The sequence below is a fragment of the Coffea arabica genome, chromosome 8e, assembly GCF_036785885.1.
Source record: "Coffea arabica cultivar ET-39 chromosome 8e, Coffea Arabica ET-39 HiFi, whole genome shotgun sequence".
In the NCBI taxonomy this organism is placed as follows: Eukaryota; Viridiplantae; Streptophyta; class Magnoliopsida; order Gentianales; family Rubiaceae; genus Coffea; species Coffea arabica.
In genome coordinates, this window is record NC_092324.1 from 52,451,401 (window position 1) to 52,476,103 (window position 24,703).

A 24,703-nucleotide genomic window follows, 5' to 3' on the forward strand; every position below is an offset into this window, starting at 1 on the left:
TATACAATTATTATCGTCTCCGGAAAAAAAAAAAAGAAAAAAAGACGTCCTTCTTTGCATTGCTTGCAACTTCCGGTCTTCAGAACAGCAGTTGAGATATTGAAAACGTTTTTACTGTGAAATACGTTGACAACAAATTTTCTTGTTGCTCTTGAGATTCTAGAAGTTTCAATCTTGGAAAGAGCCAGGTGCTATTTCGTATGGACATCGTGAAAAGGTTTTGAAGTGTTTAAAAACATGAAAGACAAACGGAAAGGGGAAACTATCCAAAGATGACAAGCAAGAGCTATTCTAATCTTCAAAGTTTGCGCCAAAGCAAATTTGTTCCCTAATATTTCCAGCTTGAAGCACATATAGGAGGATCAATGGGTGATTTTTTGTTTTCAATTTTCACTGGGATGGAGTTGTGTGACCTTTGTCAGAAATTTTGGTCTTACATTTTCTTTTAAAGGAAGGGAGAGAGAGAGAGAGAATAGAGGTCAAGACTGAAATTAAATTTAGGATGTTAGATGAATATCTTTGTATGTTTAATAATTTTTGTTTCTTTTTTTTTTAAGTTACACAAGTGTAGTTGTGTGAGTAATTAATCCTTAGTATTATTATTATTTTTTTAAATTTTAGGTAAGTGTTACAATACTACACGCATAAGAAATGAAAAAAAATTAGTCAATTTCAAATTGAAACATTAGGAGCCATGTTTGTTTTGGGACCAAAAATCAACCAAAATTGCATTTTCCCTGCATCTTGTATCCTTAAAGAAAGGCAATGCGCATCCGGGGAATCGAACCCCGGTCAGTACCGTGGGAGGGTACTATGATACCACTACACCAGATGCGCGACGTTGGTAACTTGAACCTCCAAATCTTGCTTGAACAAGTAAATGAAATAATCAGTAAAGCAACCTATTATTGGCGAGTACGAGGCCGGTGGGCAGTTCATAGTAAAGCGATGGGCGGTGGCGGTGCGAGAGTTTATGCTTTATTGTAGAAGAGACTGGAGCTGACCTGATGTGTATCTGAAAGTTGGTTATTAATTTCTCATGGTAGATGCTATGTGATGAAGTTTATCAATGATTTTTTCTTTTGGCAGATGATATGATATTTTATGAAGCTTATCAATGATTTTAGTAGTATTACTTCTTTTGGGTTTTTAGTCTTCTCTTTAAGTTGCATCTGATGTTTGGAATCGCAAATTTTATATACCCTCACAAATCCAGCACGCTTAGTGCTTGTGGTCACATAGATAATTGTTGATTAACTTGAAGAAGTTTCTGCAATCCGTTTCCCGTTTCTGCTTATTAGATTGGTCTGTTTCTCTTACAAGCATCCGCTTGTGGGTTTTTTTGATGCCCTGCTATCTGTAACATTTGTACCTTTTTGTTCTTGTGGGTTTTCACATATGAGAATTAACCACCCCTGTCTCATATATTGCTTTGACTCATTTGTTACTCCATGTGTTTTTGATGAACTTTGGATAGCAGTTTGAAATGATTGGTTATCAGCTATATTATCAGCCTTTTTTTTTTTTAAAAAAAAGGAAAAAGAAATGCAAGCTTTACTGCATACCCTTTCATCTTGAAAGGTAAATGTTATTTAATCAATGTAATTGCAATTGCAGGAGGAAAAATTCTGACCTTTAACTTGAGCTAAGAGGACTTGATGCTGTTTGTGTTGTTGTCCTGTATTGCATCATAGCCCATTTTGAAATGGGAATCCTTTGCTAAGCCACATTGAATTTTTGGTGCAATGGAGATGTGTTTTCTTGTATTGATGCATCCTGCAAATGTTTTCATTTAAATCACCTGCAGAATTTACTTGAGCACCATTTGCATTCATATTACAATTTATGCTACAATTCGGTTTCATATATTTCCATCCTTATAGTGATAACTCATACGGAAATACATTACAATTAAAATTAAAAGTAATTTGTTGACACAATGAATTGCTTCTTCTGCACATTTTCTCTGTCCTGAACTGTTCTCTGGAAAAAATTGTGGTGAGTGCATAAGAACTCCTCTCCTGTTGAGCTTTGGACAGCATACTCCTATGTTTTTCAATAGCAATAGTTTCTGGTGATCTAAGAGGAGCACTAGGGGCATGGTTGCGTATTAGAAAATAGTATCAAATTTCCTTACCTATGCGTTACATCCAGCAAAGTAGAAGGGTAGGCACATCAGTGGACTATGTACAGCCTTGCTCTATGCTCTTTTAAACTCTTGCATCTTCTATGCCAGTTTCCAGCCTGCCTATTCCTAGAAGCACCATAGCCTTCAATGGATATGAATTCCAGCTTTCTTTCTTCCTTCACAGTGATGTCCAGTGCATTGTTCTTGAGGAAATTAAAGTTCTCTGCTGTTATAATTTATAAACTTCTCTAGCAGTAACTGAAAACTGTTTCAGTTTCTTTGACTTCTTTCCTCACATTATGGGAATCTTGAAGATTACTTCCCGCTGGACTTTTGGCTGTGAACCAGGGGTCTTGTTTCTTGCTTATTGCTGATTTTATATTGGGATTTCCTGATATCCTGGTTCACTCCTCCTGATTCCACGTGTTGACCAGTTTGGTTACCAATGTTCTAGGTTAAGGTATACCATGCAGCTCTTGCCTTTTAAATCACAAAACTTTTTATTCAAGAGTTCAAACCTGACTTCAGGAGGATTAGTCCTATTCTACATCAATCAAGATATTGTCAACCAAGCTGTGTGTCTATAGAATTAGGTTGCTTTTCTTGCTATCAAGGTACAGATTTCTATTTAAAGACTTTCTTCCCATGTTACTCTTACTTTGCCCGTGGTCTCACTCTTCCCTGATGTAGCTATTAACAACCTTCGCAATATTTCGTAATACCAGTAACATGCTAGCAATATATTTCCCTTATATATTTGTGTATTCATTCAACATAGCTCAATTCAAGTTTCAGTCAGATGGGGAATCCAGGAAGGAGAGATAGCCATGGAATGAAGTATCTTTGTTGTCTCTTTGCCTTCCAACTTTTATTAATTTACTTGTACTTTTTTTTTTTTTGCAAGTTCTATTTCAACTTTTATTTGTCTGTCTTTTGCTTTTCCCCATTTATCTTTTTGCTTTTCCAGGGTGCTCACTGTTTTTGAGTCGGTGTGTGGAGCATATAGAGTTGTTGGCTACATTTAACTTTTTTTGGCTTGAAGCTCCAGTGATGAAGTTAGTCAGCTATAGTTGTCGTTCCAATTGCTGAAGCTCTGTCATATTTCTAGAGCTACATGTAGAACAGAAGGGACAGCTGAGGAGCTGGCTTAACATTTTTCCTTTGGTCGCTACTTGCATTGCTTTGAGTATTGGAGTCAGTCGAAAGTTGTGAATTTTACTATTTCTGATAGCATGCTGCAAAAATCTCTCTCTCTCTAGTTTCTTTTAGTTTTCTGTCCGCCATCGTTTTGCTGTTTGTTTTTTTTTTCCTCGTGTTGTTTACTTTGGCTAATGGAGGATCATAGGTGGGGCAAATTATGGAAAGGATGGAGGGCATCTAATATGGCCTTATGCTCCTCATGTCCTTGCTTAATCGAAAACTGTAATGTGAATAGCAAGCACTAATCGCAGTATAATCAAGACTTTCTTCTGCTACGATGGACTACTGAACTTGTGGAACGAGGGAGATCTGCTGGGCTGTAACTTCTCAATAAGACGGAGGAACGCATTTATGAATTGTGTTAGTCACATATTGCCATTGTCTTTGTGGATAAATTGTCAACTTCTTGCTTTATTTTGTCCAAATTGTATCAATTTGGAGTAGCCAAGAGAGTGGCTTTGGTTTTGGTTTTACTGTTCTGGTGTTCAGATGCTAAAAAATACTAGTAAAGGAAATAAAGTATGATGTGATAGTTTGTTCTCCTAGGTGTCCAAATGCTGGTTGCTGGATGATGGAGAAGGAATCAAATGGATGAGGACGAGCTATAATTAAGTTTACAACATTAAGTAGTGTTTCTTTTTCTTTGTAGGTTGAAATGCTTACCGCTGTCTAAATAACCCGTGATTTCTCGAGTAACCAACCCTTGAATTGGGATGGTTGGATCAGTCAAAAGATAATTTAAGAGCGATTCTATCTCTTTCGGCTCTTTCATCACTTGTTCTGTTGATAAAACAAGTCAATATCTTAATCGTTGCTTGAATGTTTCTACAGCTTGAACGCCAGCACATGTTTTAGCAGAGAGCCAATGAGTAGAAAAGCAATTGAGTGCATGCGCTGCAAAGAGCCAAGCTGGATTTGCACTTTCTAAGTTGAAACTACTACTCAAGTCAAGCAAACAAGAATTTGTCAGTGAACGTGGATGAAAATCAGTGAATCAGGGCCATCATGCTATGCAACCAAAATGTGGATTTGACAGTGCGTGGTCTTTTATGATGATTGGCGTTCAATGAAATCATATCACGTGCAACGTTGGTGTCCACAGCCAATCTTGACAAAGAACCAATCATAGCTTAAGATGGTTGAGAGCCTTAACCAAAAAGAGGGATACCAAAGTTTCTTGTTGCCCTTATGTTTTCAGCTTTGGCAAAAATTCTTTTATTGCTGCCCTTGTTATTTCCTCAGACATGATTATAAGGACTGCCAACAAGTTGAAAAAAATGGCAAAAACGGCCCCTCAGTTGAGATTAAAAGTTTGGCTCTGATCGTTTTTCATCCAGCTCGGATGTTAATGTCGTATGTTCATCATAGTAGAGTTTACTGCCAAAATAACTCTTTTTTTGAAACATATACCCAAAGTAACCTAGTTTTAAAATTTATTACCTTTATAATTCTTTTTTTGTCACATAGGTTGCATATGTGGCAGGATAGAGATAGAGACACATTCCATTTCTCTTTCCCAACTAATATTTTTCCTGATTCTCTCTTTGAACATTCCTACTTTTTTTTTCGGTTCGTTATTTTTCGTTATTTCATTATTTTTCCTTGTCAAATGTAATTGCCAGAAGCCAATATTTATATTAATAACATCTAAAACTTCATTGTCATTCCTGATATTATATCTGTGGATAAAAATATTCTCCTCAATTTGATAATCACAAGGTAAACGGAGATTATTCTCTTATCTTTTCTATTGTGCAATTTTTGGAACATTCCCATGGCCTTCAAAAATTTTGAATACTAATTGTTTTAATAAATGATTTCTCACACCGTGTGTTTGATAAAATGTTAATAAGAAAACTACGTAACAACATAGATTCATACGCAATATGTTTGATTTCCGCCACATATATAAGCATGTTCATTTGTAGTGCCTCTCTATCACATGATCAAATAATCTCGTATACTTGAAGTATTTTTGCACATTTATTCAACATCAATTAATGGCTTGTGTTACTTTCAAGAAACTTTAGCATTATCTCAATTGCAATAGTTTGATTACTTTTTGTAAAAGTTCTTTTCAAGGAGTCGGAAGTATAACATAAAACAAATATGATAGCCTTGAAGTTTTTGTAACTTTTTCTTGTTATTGCTTACAATTTTCATTGCAACTTTTGTATTTTGCAAATTTATTTTTGAAAAATATATGCAATAAGTTTGATACATTTAAAAAAATTACAGAGAGCAATAATAGCAAGGTCAATAATGGTAGAATTTATTTTAAATAATTATAAGGAAATTATTAAAGTTATGCAATCTTCTTGTGCCTCTATAATAAAAAAGTTTAAATTTTTAGTTTTTGTTGGAAAGTATAAACCAGGTTAAAGCTTTCCTTTATTGTTATACTATATGGCAATCGGGGTAATTAGGTGGCAATAATATAGAATAAAATTGGAAAGTGAATCGTACTGAAAATATTTTTTAGAAAGAGTAGTGTTATTTTGGCAAAAAAACTCCGTCACAGGATCACCTTACTTCTGATCTTGTTTCCACGACAAACATGTGCTTGAGTTGCATATAAAGGTTCCCATTTAGGATGGGAGATAGGTTGAGTGGTTTGAGAAGATAGTGTAAGTGAGAGGTACCGAGCACTTCACTTGCATTAAAAAGAAGAAAAAGGTTCGAATCTAGAATTCTTACTTTTGTCGGCTTGGTAATTGGAATATGTCCGAAAAATAATAGTGAAGCCAAGACTGATATTTGATGCAAGATTTCAGGACACGAGGATCCTCACTAGCTGACATTGAAGCATTGTGCTTATCGAAACAAATCTAGCCAGGAGCTGCGTGTTGATTTTCAACTTTGATGTTGAACCTAAGTTACTGCATAAATTCCAACTGCCGGCCGTTCTTCCTGTCACCTTCTTCCTCTCCGACGACTTTTCAGACCCCCTTCCCCAACGAACAGTATATATTGAACGCAGACACCCAACAGTAGGGCCATGTCATCAGCAACACAATCATGGCTTACGCGAAGACAGCCGTTAACCGGCAAGAAGCGCTCTTGATCATAATCTTCGCTTTCTTGATTTCATTCTCGTCTATTATGGCTTCTACTGATGCTTTGGATTCATGTAAACCAACTGATTCAGGCCCTGTTGTGAAGACCACGCCTTTAGTTTCCTTTCTTGAGACTGTTCAACAAACGTCCCTCAAAACGTTTGGGCACAAAAACTTTGATCCCAAGCTTTACGTCGACATGTCCTTGAAATACAATCTTAATACTACCTTGGAGGCTTTTAATAAGCTTTCAATTGCTGATAACGGGTCGGTTTCTGTTAGCGACTTGAATGATTTTTTAGGCCAATATTTGGAGGGTGCTGATGAGGATTTGGTGTATGCTGAGCCAGTGGACTTTGCTGCTGAGCCTCGAGATTTTCTACCCAATGTGGAGAACCCTGAGATGAGAGCTTGGGCATTGGAAGTCCATTCCCTCTGGAAGAATTTGAGCAGGAAAGTTTCTGACACGGTTCTGGAGAAGCCTGAATTGCATACTTTGCTGCCATTGCCTAAGCCTGTTATTATTCCAGGATCCAGATTTCGAGAGGTTTATTACTGGGATTCTTACTGGGTAATCAGGTCAGTCTAATTTGTAAATTCCCTGTTCCATTTATTCATCAAGCTACAATCTTGTTTGTTTTGCTCTCTTGAGATTGTTGTGTCAACTATCTAGTGTAGAAGGAATTAATACAGTTGGAGCTTGGGATTTTGCTAGCTCCCTATTGGTTCTTGGTTCTCTCAGAAATTATGAAAGAAGTATGGGTAGGCTGGTAATCAAGATTAGTTTTTGTTATCTTGGATTTCAAGCTGTGATGCCAATGGTTTAATACAGAGTTTAGGCCACAGTCAAGCCTACTGCATTCGAATATTTTTTCTTGTATTTTGACATGGAAGATCCATTCATTCTCAGATTCTTTAAAGGGGGGCAGGATGTCGTGAAAGACAAGGAGAAGAGAAGTTAGAATGAAATGCTCTTTCTAATATAGAAAGTCCTCTAACCATTAGGTTATCAATTCTCTCACTATATTTCGGCTATTAGTGTGTATCTAAATGTGTCAAAGGCAGTCCTCATAGCTCTAATTTCTAAGGTCCCTAGTGCATCATTTATTTCAAGATTAAGGCAAATTCTATGGGATTAGAAGTACAGGAACTGTGCCAATTCTGGGTGGGGAGTAATGTACAGATGTACCTTAAGAAAGGCAGCAGGACAAGTTGTTGTGAGCTATGCTAGCTCTGAGAGTAACTGTCCTAGTATGCTAGCTGCTTTCCTCGTTTCCTCAAACTTAATTTCTTGCAGGTCTTTTACTTAGTTGCCTCGATGCGTGCCAATGTCTGGTCACAGTCATTGGTAATTCCAAGTAACCACTATGCTTGATTTACACCGTAACAAAAATTACTTGTTTAAAAATCCAATCATCCTGATCTTGCCTTGGTGAAAACTGAAATGCGGGTAAGTTGTCAAACTCATGAATGTCATTTCTGACTTGGCCGTGAGTCTTGATTCTTTATCAAATTTCCCTTTAAATTTTTTGATTCATTGACGTGGGTGTTTGCCTGTTTGGTACAACTTCATTTTGGAACATAATTCTATGGGAAATTTTTTGTGCCGAGCAGGGGCTTGCTGGCCAGTAAAATGTATGTCACGGCAAAAGGAATTGTGACCAACCTTATTTCCTTAATTGATGAATTCGGTTATGTACTTAATGGTGCAAGGGCATATTACACTAACAGGAGGTAAGCATTTTTATTAGTTTTCTTTATGCTGATTTTCTTCTGCAAACCTAGAAGATGATTTTCAGGTTGTAGTCAAGGGATCCGTGAACACTTTCTTTTTTATCTAGCTGAATTGCTATGTTTTACCAATCTGAACCTGCAAATTCATGATTTCTTTAGATGATGGGTTGACAAGAATCAATCTTTTCTCGTGAATCTTGTATCATGTTATCAGCTAAACATTCATACTTGTTTCGTAATGCTCATAGACAATTCCACAATGTGCTGCACATTTTTTTGCCGCCTCTGCAAAGAGTACCATATTCTAAGGTAGCTAATTGGAGTCAAAGTTCAAAATTTGGAACTTTTTGTTCTGATATTTTGTCTTATAATGAAACATTTTTCAAATTATAGAAAATAATTAGAAGTGAACTTGATGAAAATGCCTACAGTTTTGGAATCAGACGCCAATTGCTCATTTCTGGTGCTACGGACTTCATTGAACAATAGTAACTGTTGCTAATGAGCAATTTGTAGACTAATTAAAGTTTCTGTCTAGCTTGGCCTTTCTCCTCTTGGCACCTGCACTCATGCATTTATTATTTCTTAAGTTGGAGCACTATATTGAGTTTTTTCATTATGTTCTCTATGGCGAAGATGAAATAAAGCTACATGAATGACCTTTGCAGCCAGCCCCCACTCCTGAGTTCTATGATCTTTAACATATACAATCAAACAGGAGATGACGAATTTATCAAAAGTTCCCTTCCTGCGCTGCTTAAGGAGTATGAGTTTTGGAATTCAGGTACCATGAAGCTCTTCAATCTCTTTTTTCATTTTTGTATTTTCTCTGGGTGCTCTGACTTTTCAGTTTATCCACCTTTCTGCTTCATGTTCTGTTTATATGTATTTAATTCTTTTGAAAGCTCTTTTCTCTGATTTTATATGATTAATATCCCCTTTTCTCTGCTTTTGTAACTACAGGGATACATAAGGTGTCCATTAAAGATGCTCAAGGAGAGATCCACAATTTAAGTCGGTACTATGCAATGTGGAATACTCCTAGGCCTGAATCTTCATCAATTGTATGAGCTGTTGAAGTCCTGTTGTCTAATCAGTTAATCTTGCATTTATCGAGTTAATTATAGTTTGTTATAGTTTGTGCTCATGACAACTTTTGATTTTGCAGGACCAAGAAACAGCTTCAAGGCTTTCAAATGTTTGTGAGAAAACACAGCTGTACCGTGAACTGGCATCAGCAGCTGAATCTGGATGGGATTTCAGTACTAGATGGATGAGGTTTGATACCATTTCTTTTTTGTTTTAAGTATGAGGTATAATATCCTTTGAGGTTTAGTAATCTTTGTTCAAGTATCTTTTTTCAATAACTAATAGTCTTGTATGGTAATATGTTTCCTGACGGATTTTTCCCCCATGAATGTGCATCATGGATTATGGCAACTTGAGTGTCTGCACATGCTAGCTTCTTTTAAGGTCTTACCTTACAGAATTTGTTTATGAATGCTATTTGTTCCTCAAATGTGCATCTTGGACCAAAGCAACTCAAATTTTTGCTCATGCTGGTGTCGCCGAAGAGTTCAATTGATTGCAGTTTGATGCATATACTCGTGACATTCTAATTGGCTGACCATTTTCATGGCTTGGTTCAGGAATGCATCTGATCTTACAACATTGTCTACAACATACATAGTTCCTGTGGATTTGAATTCATTCATTCTGAAGGTGATATATCAGCTCATTCCTTATGAATGATGTAGTGGAAAGTTATTTTCTTTAAATTTGGCAAGTAAATTTTATGGTCGGTGTCCAGATGGAACTTGACATAGCCTTTTTGGCAAATGTTACTGGAGAGAGTAGCATAGCTGCAAGATTTACAGAAGCTTCTGAAGCTAGGAAAAAGGCAATGAACGCAATACTTTGGAATGCAGAGAAGGGGCAGTGGTTTGATTACTGGCTTACTGAGACCAATACTTCCAAGGTGACATGCTTATGCAAATTTGAGGACATTTTATGACTTATCTGACAACAATACAAGTTCTGAGGAATGATCGTCGGCTGCAGGATGCATATACCTGGGAAGCTTCAAACCAGAATCAGAAATCATTTGCATCAAACTTCATTCCCTTGTGGGTCAACTTGTTTCATTCAGGTTTCTGCTATACTGTCTCTCTTTTCTTTCCCGTATGCCATCTCTCTGCATTGAAACGCTTGCGTTAGACGTGAGCTGTGAGGTGAAGACGTAATTGGGTTTGCATATTTAGTCTGAGCTGGACGTGAGCTGTGAGCTGAAGCCATAATTGGATTTGCATAATTAGTCTGAGCTCCACCACATTGTCTTGATAGAAATATTTTAGTAATCCCAAAAATTTCTGGTAAAAATTCAACCATCTAGTAAACCCCTTAAATATCTCTAGTTATGTTACTTTGCTGGGGACATACTCATTTACTTTTTTAACATGAAAACTGAAGTTGAAATTTCCCATTTGGGTTAAGTATACTAATAGCGATTCTCTTCCCTGGGTAATTGAAGACGCAACGATGATGGAGAAAGTCATTCAAAGTTTCCAAACTTCAGGCTTGCTTCGTCCTGCAGGGATCGCAACTTCTTTGACAAATACAGGACAACAATGGTACACAATTTCTGTTATGTTGATACACACTTGTATTAAGCTGATAGATTAAACTACTGCGTGAAGTGATAACCTAGACTGAGTTTCAAACAGGGACTTTCCAAATGGTTGGGCACCTCTTCAACACCTAATTGTTGAGGGATTGGTGAGATATGGGTCGGAGGAAGCAAATTCATTAGCCAAAGACATTGCATTGAGATGGATTAGAACCAATTATGTTGCTTACCAGGAAACAGGGGCAATGCATGAGAAGTACGATGTTGAAAAATGTGGAGAATTCGGAGGTGGCGGTGAATATAAGCCTCAAGTAAGTTTTACACGCCCCAAATACAAGCTTTTGTATTGTACTTCTGATGCTTAGAATTATGGTTTATTCATCCAAAGGAATTCCTTTGCTTTCCTGTGAGCTACTCAATTTCTTATCCTAAAATTATATTCCATCTATTGCTAACCAGGCACTAGAATGATTACTGTTTATGGAATTTTACCTGAAACTTGGTGTGGTTCAACGCAGACAGGTTTTGGATGGTCAAATGGAGTTGTATTGGCATTTTTAGAGGAATTTGGATGGCCAGCAGACGTGAAGGTGGGTTGCCAGTGAGCAAGGACATAAAGAAACATATAACCCTGCTCTACTGTAGCGAAAAAGATGTAGGCTGCATTACATATAATACTTGTCGGTAAAATTTGAAGATTCTGTCATCTTTAAAAGTCGCAGTTGGCAATTCATTACCTCTTAGCCTGTAACTGGAGTTGAAATGTGTCATTGATATAAATTGTCCTTGTCTAATAAAGCAGAATCAATTCACTGTTCTTGTTTTTTTTTTTTTCCCTCGCTGTTTAGTTTTGTGTGCAAGGCAGCAAGAGTTATCTATGCAAATACACTACTATTATCTACTAATAAATAACGGTGCGAGCTTATGAAGAATATTAAGTTTTGGTGTAGTACAGATACTAAATCTTCCTGCATTGTGCCATGCCGTCTGATAATCCTTCTGTACCCCCCAAAAAAGGAGGAAAAAAAAGAAAAGAAAACAAGGTTTGAATTGGTCCCATGATGCAAAACTGGATGTTCAAGTGCGTAATTCATCCTTTTCCCACAGTGTCTAAATCTCCCTCCCCTGCCCTATCTGTGGCTTCTGGTTTGTGCTATTCTATCTTTGCTTTTTAACATGCCGGGACCGCGCACTAATTTTCGATCACAGGTGGTAGAGCGTTCTATCTTCTATACATCTAATCCCCTATTTAATCCTCTTTTTTTTTTTTTTTCCTCCTTTCACAGCGGAAGGATGGAATTTAAAAAACGAGAAGCGGAAGATGGGATTTAAAAAACGAGAAGCGGAAGAGAGTTTTGAACTCGAAACTTTTTATTTTTATCGAAACCTTCTCAACTCCTAATCAATCTATTAAGAAAAAGCGCCCTCTAATTAATAAGTTTACCTGTACTCATTAACCTTAAAAAAAAAAAAAAGGGTCTTGATTCGACGCTTAAAACTTCCCTGTACTTGTGATCGGTTAATTGAAGCAGGGATTAGGAAAGATATTATTATTGTCACTGCTAAGCACCACCAATTACGAGGCTAGTGGTTGGGACCTAGGCGGAGTACTTAGTTGCCTGTTGATTTGTAATATATGTTCTTTTTCGTTGCCAAACTGGAATTATTATTAAATATTGTAGACGACAAAAGGGTAACAAGCAACCAATGAGACTGATCAAGGGATCATAATGCTAATCTCCGAACTCAAATTCTAGCTTAATTTGGTGGTGGTGGTGGGTGGTGCATGACGCAGCAGGAGAAGATGATCATCCGCATATGGTTTGGGGCCTACTTAGTTGGGGTGGTGATGGTGGGTCATCGCTCGATAGATTTCTTTCATGATGAGAAACCATAATCTATTCCAAAAAGCCTAATTTGTTGGAGATTAGCCAGAAAACGTGTGTTGTTTTAGTCACAATCATGCAAATGGTACAGAGGCCCAAACTCCAGCATTCTCAATTTCTGTAGCAATCAGGAAAGAGACGGATCAAAGTTGATTCCTTTGGCATCACCCTGATCCTGATTACTAATATTTAATAGGCTGCCCGTGATTTCCTAACTTCATAGCTTGCTGCCAAGAAGACCATAATAATTGATACTAATTGTCTTGCCATATTATGCAAAGCTAAAAATTACTCCGTTCGTTCAAACTTTTCCAGTTCCTCTTTTGATGATCAGAATTTGTACTCTATTACCTAAACTCCTGATATCTAAAGCATCAAACTTGAACTCAATTTCCCATCATCTCTAATCAAATTGCTTACTGCTTCTATTAACAATAATTAACCTTATCTGTCTATCTATCCATCTATTATTATTAATATATTAAAAGTATGATGACTCTTAGCGTTGTAGAGTGTAAGCATTTTTTTTTTTTTTTAATTTTAGTTTTCGTTGTACCTATATTGCCCTCCCGTCTTTCAATCAACGCTATTGCATGTTAATTGTGGTACTAATTAAAATTATGAAACATTCCAAATGATAAAATCTCAATAAATGCTGGCGATTAAAATGAAAAACTCCCTATTAAAACTATTTAGCTACCTTTGCAGTCCACCTCCAATTCTTATGAGTGTCAAAGTTTATTAACCGAAGCAATTTCTTGCTTGAAATAGTGTGATCAATTGCATTAGCCACAATTCTAGGAGTAAAAAAACATTAGTATCAAAAAATAAATAAATGCGTTTAGAATGAAAGGGAAATGTATAAGAAGAACAGATAGAGTCCATATTCAATTTGAGAATCTTGATATGAATATCACGGGACAGATGCATAATTATGTGCTATTTATCAATATGAAGAAATACAAAAAAAAATAAATTAAAACATTCAACTATTTTTATCAATTGAATTTTATTTGACAACTAGACAGCCAATCTAAGACAATTGAGCAGTATAGATCATTTACATTCTTTATTAACATCAATAACACTTAGACCCAATATGAATGATCCAAATTCAATTATGCGTCTCACATTATTCAATTCAAATTCATAAAAATTTGAAAAGTTCATCTAGAAAGATATAAGGTAGAATAATAAAAGGTTTCATGCAAAGTTGGATATGAGCACAATTCACATATTTTATTTATAATTAATTAATTCATTTTAATTGTACAATTGCATTTTGTTTGTCTTAGCAAAAAACATTTTCAAAATGTTGATACAAATTTTGTTTTCATTTATTAAAAATTGTTGATTTCATTGGAAACTTAACCAAGGATTTTTTTTTTTCCACAAGTCAAAAAGCACCTCTAAACTGTGGATCTTGTCAAGGAGTAAAAGAAAGAGCAAGTGTGGTGAAAATAATTAAAATGACAAAATCTAATAAGCCAATTCATTTACTCTAATACCTCTCTAAAATTGATTTTACAATCTAAATCTTTATTTAATTATGAATTCTATTTCCTAGGCTCACACTTAACATGTGTACATATATTTTCAATTTAACATCTTTTGTACGACATTGAAAAATTCAATATCATGATTTAATGGTACAAATATTGCGATTATATAACAATTTCGGCAGAACATGACCATATTAATAATTGCTTGTCAAAATTGAATCCATAATTTACTAAAAAGCTCAAAATAAATTTAAAAATCAATAAATCAAAAAGTTTGAATCTCATTGATCTTTGTAACAATCATTGGTTAAAGAAATTAAAAATATAAAATATTCTATTACGAGATAAAAAAAAATTAAATTTCACTAAAAATGTATACCTAAAAGATGTTATATTTTAGTTAATATAATCACGTACGAAGAACGTGAACTATTACTAGTTATCTTAGGGTTGATAAACTTCAGCTAATTTTGGCACATAATCTAAACTTAAGGGTGTTATCTAATCACAAAAGTGTTATAAAATGAAATATGAATAAGGCAATTTGATTGGAATATAGATAAGGATGAGAAAATTAAGTTCAATTTGTATACTTCAGATGCCTTGATGGCAAATCAGGAGTTCACATGAAGCAAAGTAGTAGGTTCTTCGAGAAGAGGGACAGTTTGCATACTTATATGTTTCGTTTTGCACTTTGAAGTTCAGTATTTATCCCACGATTGACAGTGCGAGTATTTTACCCTCAACTTTACATGATCGTTCTTTTCACCAACTGCACGCTTTTTTAATTAATGTTCATACTTGGGGCCGGTGGCCACATTTGTAGATTGACAATAGGTAACAAGAACTATATATGCGTCCATATGATAGGCAAGGAAGGTGGGAAGCTTCGATTTTGGGGAGTTTGATGCGTTAGTACTTATAGTAGTTTGTTTTGGGGCAAGTATTAGGTAAAAGTTGCTTTTAGTTTATCACAGACCTTGAGTGCTTATTTAAGGAGGGTGGTACTAGAGTTGTTTTTCAAAAGGAGATCAACCAATTAATAATTGATGAAAAAAAAAAGAAAACAAGAAACAAATTAGTGGGTGATCAAGTCAAGATTGTATACTTAAGAGGGGCAGAGGAAAAGATTGGTCATAATGTAGGAAACACGATATCCTACTAAGAAGTAAGAAGGAGGGTCCCTTCAAGATTCGAGGCTCCCGCGGAAACAATGTATAGTGGCAATCATTGAAGAAGAATAGTCGTGTTCATTCATTGATGAGTCTATCCAGCGCAGGTCTTCCCTTTTGACACATAAAACACCAATCTGTTGATTCATTGAGTAGTAATTCTACTTCAAGGAAATCATTCATTGAATAAATTATATAGATATAGTAGTACTGATTGTAGTGGGATGATATATTTAATCAGCAGCACCACGATTGGAGTATCATTAATTAAATTAGTGTATTTATGATCCGGACTCCCTCGTCTCGATCCAAGGTTATACTAATAATACTAGTCAAATTGGAGTTGGCCAACAAAACTTGTTATCCTAATTAATAATTAAAGAAAGAAAGAGAAATCAAACCCAAACACATTTATGTGAGGCGCTTGATTTGGATTGGAGGGCACACTGCATCCGAACGATAACCTGCAGACAAATCTGGAAGAAACCGACTGTAGAGGAGAGATCTTGCTTATTTATAGGTCCTTCCATGACAAAACTGAAAGATGCTTAAAGGTAAAGTAGGAACAAACTACTTTTAATTGCAGCACCCTTCTAATCAATCCTTTTAATTGGGAGGAATTGGGAGGAAGGGTTGAACGCCATCTTAATTCCACGAACAAATTTGTATCGATTTCCTGCACTAATTAGGTATCACCTACTGACAATACAGAACGAATTAGTCGGACAAAACATTTTTGTCAGAGTTGCAATACATGCATGTACGCCAGTTTCCTCAAGCGTCAAAACATACTTTTCATTCATTGAACTTTCAAGAAAGATTGCCCGCAGGAGGAATCTCAATAATGCATGCATACCCCCATCAATGAACACGACATTACTGTACATTTTCTGGCTCCCGATTATCGTACATCGTACATGTTTCATACCTTCCAATGCAAGCAAAGGACCGTGCATGAATTAATAGTTGTCTTTAGCAAAATTTTTTTTTAAAAAAAAAACAAGAAGAAGAAGAAGAAGAAGATTCTTGTCTTACACGCTCGCAATTGCCCATAGTACTTAGTCAAATACAATAATTATTTTTTGCTTACCGTATCCCTGACTCCCAGCTACATGAGTATGAATAGAATGGTTAATTTAAATCAAAAGCTAAACTTTAGGTTTGCTTTGGGGATCTGAATAAACAAAGCCCATGGTTGCATATAATTCGCTCAACCCTGCCAACGCTACTATGCTCCAGGCTTGATCCTCCAGGAGGATGAGAAAAGTGCCTAGCTAGCTTTAACCTTTTCTTCCCCTATTTCTGACATCCAGTCCCTATATATAAGAATTAGACTGGTCCATTACAAAAACCGTTGAAGTGGATTAGATTTAAGAAGAGTTAGCTGGCTATCAACCATAAACAAATCGTTTGGAAAAAAAAAAACCATAAACAAATGTGTTCTCAAACAACACGTAGCACTCTATACAGGAAGAGTGAAGGGGATATGATGAAGGTGGAAAATTATAGGCAAAAAGAAGGTTTTAATAAATATTTAAAAATGGTTAGGTTAGGTGGGGAATGTGAAGGCGATGGTCGACTCATAGCTTTGATTCTAAAGGCTCTGGAAGGGTTGCGAATTTCGAACGTAGGTACTTGCATCGAGCAGTTCGCTGTTTCGTTTTGAATCTCAAAATTTCTTCCCCATGTGCTAATGCTAATACAAAAATCTAGCATTGGCTTTAATATTTCCGCTTTGGAAGACTAGCAGCTTAATCGAAATAAGTACTCTTCTCTTCTTTTTCCTTCCGGAGACGTTTTAGTTGACCTTCGATCTTTTGCCTAAACTTTAGTTTGACCGCTTACTTGTTGAAGTAGCTCCGGTAATTGCGTGGCTTCGTTTTCTCCTCCAGAAATTGAAGAACAGAGAGGCTCGAAAGATACTTAACTTGACAATTTAAGCAGCAGTAGTATAACTTTTGCATTAGGGCTGCCAGCTAGGTTCATGGGATTCATTTACATCATCAGTATCTACATGTAGATGTATATAGGTACGTACACCATCTCCGGTCAACGATTATCGGCTGTGCTAATAATTGCCATGCACAACTCAAGCATATAATATAATTGTCGTGACTAATGTGAGCATGTGGCAAGGTCATATATATATATATATATATATATATATATATATATATATATATATATATATATATATATATATACTTGTGTTGTGACTTGTGAATGAGAGACAATGGTGAATACTGGTCTAATTAATTAGTACATACTCAACTCTCAAGAAATGAAATAGGCATATTATCACCATAGGAAAAAGCTGCATTTTGCAAGATTTTTTTTAAAAAAAAAAAACACTTACTACTATATATGTTAAGCAACAATAAGATAAAAGAGGCGAGTGGTGGCGGGGGCGTCTGGGTCCGCGCATGGATTGAAGGCACGGGAGCTGAAGAAGTGCTTCAAAAAGCTGAATTTTAGTGACTTCTTTTCCTTTTGTTATGCAACCTTTCTTGGCTCATAAAGGAAAAATAAATAAATAAACAACCATTGAAGGCCCTACCCACCTTTTCTCCTTTTTCCCGTCACAGAAGGGTGGCTCGAGGAATCATCATATTTTCCTCTACTTCTCCTTCATCTTTAAGAATTAACTAAGAAAGAACTAAGCATTGATTCGGCAATTATGAGATCATAACAGAAGTTCACCATATTTGGACTGTAGCATAGTTACCAGATTACGCGTCATTTACGTCGTACCGTAACTGGAATCCTTATTCGTAAGATTCCTGATCAGAAAGTGATCAGCTATTTTAATCAAGATAATGGGAATCAAGTACTCCACGCTTTGTTTGTATATTATGGTATGGGTTCCAAAAAATGAAATTTCTGACAAGTGTAGGAATCAAGAAGTCCTAGTTTTAGTGATAAATAACAGAAAAGATGCCTTGGAAGGGAAGAGAAACAAAGGATGGATGGATACGTGATATACTTTGACAGTGAAAAGTGGCATTTGTGGCGTCCCATGATAGTAATACAATTGCATGTGTTGGCACATTCAAGATAATCAGGCGGGTTTCTTCATTGAAGGGTTGGGAGGGTTTAGGTCATTTGCGAATGATTGACCAGTAATTTCTGTTATGTATCCGAAGATAGAGACAGATTAAGAGAGCAAATGACAGATTCGAGGCCGTAGATTGACTCGTCTCCCTACCCTCACGTGCGATCCCTCTTTAACTATTGATTATCAAGGAAAACTATCAAGACTGCCCTTGTGCAACCTTGAATTTTATCCCACTCTTGATTTCAATTTTTACCCCCCCCCCTCATGTCATGTAATGTAACGTATGTATTAGATCTCGAATTTGAAATCTCTCACTTACCCTGCCTTTCTTTCTCGTATTACCCCTCCCATTCCTCCCCCTTTCCCCTTTCTTATAACTATACTCAGATTTCATGATTTCTTTCTGAGTTTTTCATTTTTGAAAATTTTTCCCGTATTGGGTTAGCCTTTGTGTGGATTGTGGCCTATTGTGTTGGTGCAATTGGTGTTTAATTAATCACCGACCGTTGCCTCTAACCAATCACAGTTTTACAATGCCAAACCAGCAAACAGTTGACTTTATTTTCTTTGACGATCGAAATACCTTAGTTTAGCTTGTCCCTACTTCTGTATCCGTAAGATGATCAACATTTTCCATTGCACGATGATCTTGGTATTCTAGGTACAACTTTTGAATTGAATGCTATTTTCCCATTCCCTGATCTTTAAATTGAATGCTATTTAAGTTTTCCCATTCCCTGGCGTGACAACCATGTAAGAAAAAGTTAAGGGTAAAACGTCTAGGTCATTTAATTTTCACATGATAGTTTCTACATGTCTAAATTCAACCAATATTTAATGGATACTTTGATTCTTCTGCATAATTTACAAAAAAAAAAAATGCTATATGCAAATTTGTTCATAAATCGAGACATACAACAATGATAAGGTTGTGATTGTTTTGGGGGAAGCCATAGGTTGGATGATAAGGAGAGAGAGTGTAAGTGAGAGATCTTACACCAAAAAAAAGGTTATGATTATTTTGATGGCATTTTATTTCTTTTTAAAAAAATTTTAGTCAATCAATAACTTTTACTCCTACTCTAACTTAAGCGATTAGAGGGAGAAGATCCACCTTTAGATCACACGGATACATTACTGTATCTTTCAACAACTCTTATTCCTACTCTAACTTAAGGAATCAGTTGTTAAATAAATATCCTTTGGATTTATTACAAGTGTAAAAGTTTCAACTGCACCCCTGACCTGCAGTCAAATGTATATCTCATATTTCACTTGATGGTCAACTCACCCAATGGAAAGTTAGTTGATGGCATATTATCATTTGTAGTAGTACATTTTATTGGTACAGAAAAAACTTACGGCAACGTATTACTTGTATAATAAAAAGGACGGTCTAAAATGGTGAATCTGGTAAGAAAGAAGGCAAAATCACACAAAACAAGAAAAGATAACCGGAAAAAACAAGAAATAAAAAAAGAAGGAAAGGTAGAAAGTGGCGGTCAAGTTAGTTAAGAAACTGGTTGAATTAAAGAAAGAGTTAAAGCTTTACTGGTACCCAAAAAAAATGGAAAATCAATTAAAATATGCATCAATCAAATGACAAAGATATAATACGCGCCAACTCTCCTAATAATTGATTCCCTAATCCCTCCCTTTCTCCCTCCTAAGTCCTGTCATTATAAAAATCCCATCTCCTCCTTTTCCTTCTTTTCTTGTATCATCTTTGATCACCAGCCAAGCCATCTATCCATCCTCCTCCTCCTCTTCCTCCTCCAAAAGAAAGAGTTCATTTAGTAGTATTATACTGTCTGCGCTCCGTGAGTTGCAGCCTTCAGCGACTAACAGACACCAGCAATTCTCTTTGTCTCAGCCCGCACAACAGATAGAAATTAATTGACAAGAGCAAAATCAAAAGTCTACGTCCACCATCACATCCACAAGTACTAGCAGTCCAGCAGTAACCATTACTGCTTACGTAAATTGCAAGCACTATTCCTCCTGCACTATTCCCTGTTTGCCGACTCTCCGCAAAAGTATTTTCTACTACATCTTTCTACATTACACAGCACCTTCCATCACCTACAGTGGCAGTCGTCAATTCATTGCTCGATGTATATGCATGGACCCCGAAAAGTGATGGTATGGTAGCTTCTTCTTGCTACCACTTAGCTTAGCTCATTCCCTAGTAGTATAAGTTACAGGTCCATGCCACCGACTAAATACTCGTAGTACAGAATTAAACGCTGCTGCTTTTACATACTACTACTTTATAATTCTCCGTCATCAAGTACAAATGCTGGAAACTGTTAAGTACCTGCTTGGCTCTGCCGGTCCAAGCGGCTTTGGCTCCAAGTCCACCGCCGAACAAGTCACCGACTACTGCCCTGATCTCCGCTCCATCACCGCCATCATCACAGGTAAATAATATCCCAAAGGAAAAATAGCCACACCATCAAAGGGTTCCATTCCCCTTCCCTCGCTCCATCCACAATCCATCCTGTCACCTCCCACCCCTGCCTAGCTTGGTTACGTTCTCTCTTAGACAGTTATACTATGACTGTTATATTTTTATGGTTGTTTAGTATATTGTCGTATTAATATATATATATATAGGTGCGACGTCGGGGATCGGTGCTGAAACGGCTAGGGTGTTGGCTAAGCGGGGAGCCAGGCTGGTCCTCCCTGCCAGGAGCCTCAAAGCCGCCGAGGATAGCAAGGCTCGAATTTTGTCCGAGTTTCCAGAGTCCGACATTATTGTCATGCCTCTTGATCTTAGCTCTTTCTTCTCCGTTAGAAAGTTCGTTGCAGACTTCCGCTCTCTTAATTTACCCCTTCATCTCCTCATGTAAGTACCCATTATTGATCACACTTCCAAAAAACCCCTCGTTTTTCCCCCTTTTTCCTCTTGGATTACTCTTTTCGTTGTATTTTACAAAAATATGCTTGTTAACTGTTTTTCATAAGATAACAAAAGTAGTATGACGTTCCATCCGAGTACTGCAATTTTTTAGTATATGTGTAATTTTTTTTCTATAAAATATTTTCTGGAGATGGTACTACGGTTACGGGGTTTATTCCTTCATTTGGTAGAAGATAGGACAGAGGGGAATAAATTGCAGATGTTAGTACGTTTTGGTTAAATGTTAAGAGTTACTATTTGTTTATTTTATGTGTAGGTATCTTCAACTGAAGATGCAGAATTTTTCAACTACTCCTTCTTGAAAATTGCGTAACGTGTTTCCTTAATCAAGTGTCTCACTAAATCTGTAACAGAAACAACGCCGGAAAATTCACACACGAGCATGCCATTTCTGAGGATGGAATCGAGATGACCTTTGCTACCAACTATTTAGGTAATGCTTCCAATAAGAAAGAAAGGGAATAGAATAAACAGATAAACTAGCACGGCCATGCAAATATGATAGATGTATGTGAATATATAACAGGTATGCAATTGTGTGCTTTTTGATTTTTTGGATTTTTTTAAAAAAAAAAAAAAAAAAAAACAGGTCACTTCTTGTTGACAAAGCTGTTGGTAACCAAGATGGTGGAGACTGCCAAGTCAACCGGCGTTCAGGGAAGAATAGTGAACGTGTCTTCGAGCATCCACAGCTGGTTCTCCGGTGACCCGATCAGTTATCTGAGTTCCATAACCAGAAGCAGAAGGTGAGCAGTTTGATTAATGCAACAAATCACAAACATTAAAGACAGGGATCGCAACCTGATACCGATCGAAGTAAATGCAGCTGCAAAAACAGCAGAAGCAGCAGGCCGGGTGAGAAGACCCCCAAAAAAAAAAAAAAAAAGAATTAAAAAAGGGCAGGCTTCACTTCTTTAGTCCTGTATCTTGCAAGCAATATTAGGACAGACAAGAGTACATGATACGTGGCACTTAATTTCAATTTGTGAGAATATATATATATATATGTATATAGTCACAACTAAACTAAGAAGTATCAATGCTTTAAAACATGCAAATCCCTCCTTAATTAATTACGTACAGAAATTAAGAATTTGTGGAGGTAGCTTTTGTTTTATCTTTTGCCTTTGGTTGTTGGTTAATGAAATGGAAATAAATTAATGATGCTTAAAGAGATTATTTGTGTTGGGGCTGGACAGTCATTACGATGCAACACGTGCATATGCTCTGTCGAAGCTGGCTAACGTTTTGCACACCAAGGAACTTGCTCAGAGACTCCAAGTAAGTTTACTGATCATCGAAACTCCAAGTGTACTGGCACTGAATTTTTATTTATTTAATTAATTATATATGGTGAAGAGTCTATACTATATATATAGTACAGACTACTACAGTACAGAGTAATTGGTGGGTGAATGTCGCAGGAGATGGAGGCAAATGTGACAGTGAATTGTGTACATCCAGGGATTGTGAGAACTAGACTTACTCGAGAACGAGACGGTCTCATTACCGGTCGGTACCCCAATTCATTCATCAGCACTTCAAGTAATTAACTGTGTATGCATGCATGCGTTTGCGTATATATATATATATTTTTTTTCTAGGATATGCCTAGTCTGGTGTCTTTAACAGGATCTAGATACAATTTACAAACGTATACGCATGTGGCCGTGCAGATCTGGTGTTCTTTTTGGCTTCCAAGCTCCTCAAAACCATCCCTCAGGTTAGGTTAATTCTTTTTCATGTATGCATGCATTACACAGCCAACTACACTAACTCCCTTGGCCTTGGGGGTTCAACAAATAGAATAGTTGAGGGGTGACAGTGACACGCCTCCTTTAAACCAACAATTTACCTATTCTTGAAGTACGTACAGCACTATGTATACATATATAGCATAGCTCGACTGAGGGCGCATTTATTTTTATCTGCATGTCATGTCTCTTCCATTTAAGTAAGTGTCTGTGTATATATATATATATATATATATGTGACATCTCGAACAGGGTGAATTAGGCACTCGTGTGCTAATTTCATTCATTCCATTGCCATATGCAATAAATTATTTATTATATGTTGAGAGAAATTAATTATGATGTCAAGTAAAAAATTAATCGAAACAGTAATTAAGATGCAAAAAGTGCATTATTTTTATTTTTATTATTCTCATAATGAATGAGTGAGACTCAAACAAACTTTCATAATTAAATCCAAACGAACCAAAAGACAAGAGCAGCTGCAACGACAATTAATGTGTGTAAAAATGAATCTCTAATTAAACTAATACATACGGACTAATTATTCAGGCTGCTGCAACGACTTGCTATGTGGCAACTCATCCGAGACTCTTAAAGGTGACCGGAAAATATTTCGCAGACTGCAATGAAGCTCCAGCCTCAAAGTTGGCATCCAACTCGTCGGAAGCTGCACGGATTTGGTCTGCCTCCGAAACCATGATTTCCAAGGATCCGTATTTAATTAATAATTAATGGCTTTCTTCAACATTAATTAGACTATACAAATGGTATTGTAGCACATATTATATATCAAGAAAAGACGTACAGTAGTACATACATGTATAGTGGTTACTTGTATAAGAAAATTATGTACTAGTTAATTCATAATTACAGGATGTAGTTAATTGTAATGCTAGAGCAAAATGGATATATGGTTCCATGTGAGCGGTTGGAATTTTTTTTTTTTTTTTTAAATTTTTTGGGAGCATCTTTTGGGGCCTACTAACATGGCATCATCGGATAAACCCCCAACTACAAGGGTCGTGCCGTGGGAATATGAATGTATCCTCCTCCTCGGCTCCTCCTCCATTTTAGTTTTCTCATTTCTGGTTGTTGAGTTGCATACTTCTTTTCTACGTGTTGTGTTGCATATATATGAGCTTAACTCATGCACAAGAACATTTCTTACTGCTAATGAACTTACCACTTTATGGAGACAGTCTTAACTCTTTAAAATATTATAAGAAAATTCAGTGACAATTTGGCCTTTTTTTCTTCTTCCTTTTTTGGGTTAATTGGGTAATTAAGAAGGAAGGAGCCAATATGGTCTTAAAGATTCCAACTTTCAAGCACTTGTAGTTCTTAGAACCAGCCATAGATACCTCAAGTTTCACCACAACAAAAGATTGCACTTCTAGTTTCCATCCACTCTCTAAAATTAATTACCCTGTAACTAACTAAAGTCATGATAAAAAGTTGAAAGAAGATTGAGCTTTGAACATTTATAAGTTGAAAAAAGTTCAAAACCCTGGCACATACATAATCTGGCGTCATTCTAGGAGTTAGCAATAGTTTCTTGGTTTATTGCTTGGACGCATATTAATTAAAGAAGGAAGAAAAATCTTTACTTTTCATCCAAAATTTTGCTATTTTATAGTTACTTGACGATAAGTCACTGTCACTCT

General features: G+C 36.3%; 2 protein-coding genes, 1 long non-coding RNA gene and 1 other non-coding gene across 4 annotated transcripts; 3 read left to right on the plus strand and 1 right to left on the minus strand.

Moving 5' to 3' along the window:
- Window positions 1-680: 680 nt before the first annotated feature.
- On the plus strand, window positions 681-4,638 carry LOC113703830 (uncharacterized). The gene is made up of 2 exons (XR_003451524.2): window positions 681-3,688; window positions 4,160-4,638. It is a non-coding gene; the product is annotated as an uncharacterized lncRNA (long non-coding RNA).
- On the minus strand, window positions 767-837 carry TRNAG-CCC (transfer RNA glycine (anticodon CCC)). The gene has a single exon. It is a non-coding gene; the product is annotated as a tRNA-Gly (tRNA).
- A 1,224-nt stretch (window positions 4,639-5,862) lies between the features above and the next one.
- Window positions 5,863-11,561, plus strand: LOC113704231 (probable trehalase). Its single transcript, XM_027225996.2, has 11 exons — window positions 5,863-6,963; window positions 7,999-8,118; window positions 8,787-8,902; window positions 9,082-9,182; window positions 9,287-9,396; window positions 9,768-9,840; window positions 9,929-10,096; window positions 10,180-10,267; window positions 10,649-10,748; window positions 10,842-11,055; window positions 11,263-11,561. Exons 1-11 carry the CDS (start codon window positions 6,347-6,349, stop codon window positions 11,347-11,349), a joined length of 1,794 nt encoding a protein of 597 aa, XP_027081797.1. The 5' UTR covers window positions 5,863-6,346; the 3' UTR covers window positions 11,350-11,561.
- Window positions 11,562-20,043: 8,482 nt separating this feature from the next.
- On the plus strand, window positions 20,044-23,958 carry LOC113702862 (short-chain dehydrogenase TIC 32 A, chloroplastic). The gene is made up of 8 exons (XM_027224018.2): window positions 20,044-20,779; window positions 20,976-21,207; window positions 21,636-21,715; window positions 21,872-22,028; window positions 22,482-22,563; window positions 22,707-22,794; window positions 22,959-23,005; window positions 23,589-23,958. Exons 1-8 carry the CDS (start codon window positions 20,656-20,658, stop codon window positions 23,769-23,771), a joined length of 993 nt encoding a protein of 330 aa, XP_027079819.2. The 5' UTR covers window positions 20,044-20,655; the 3' UTR covers window positions 23,772-23,958.
- Window positions 23,959-24,703: the final 745 nt, after the last annotated feature.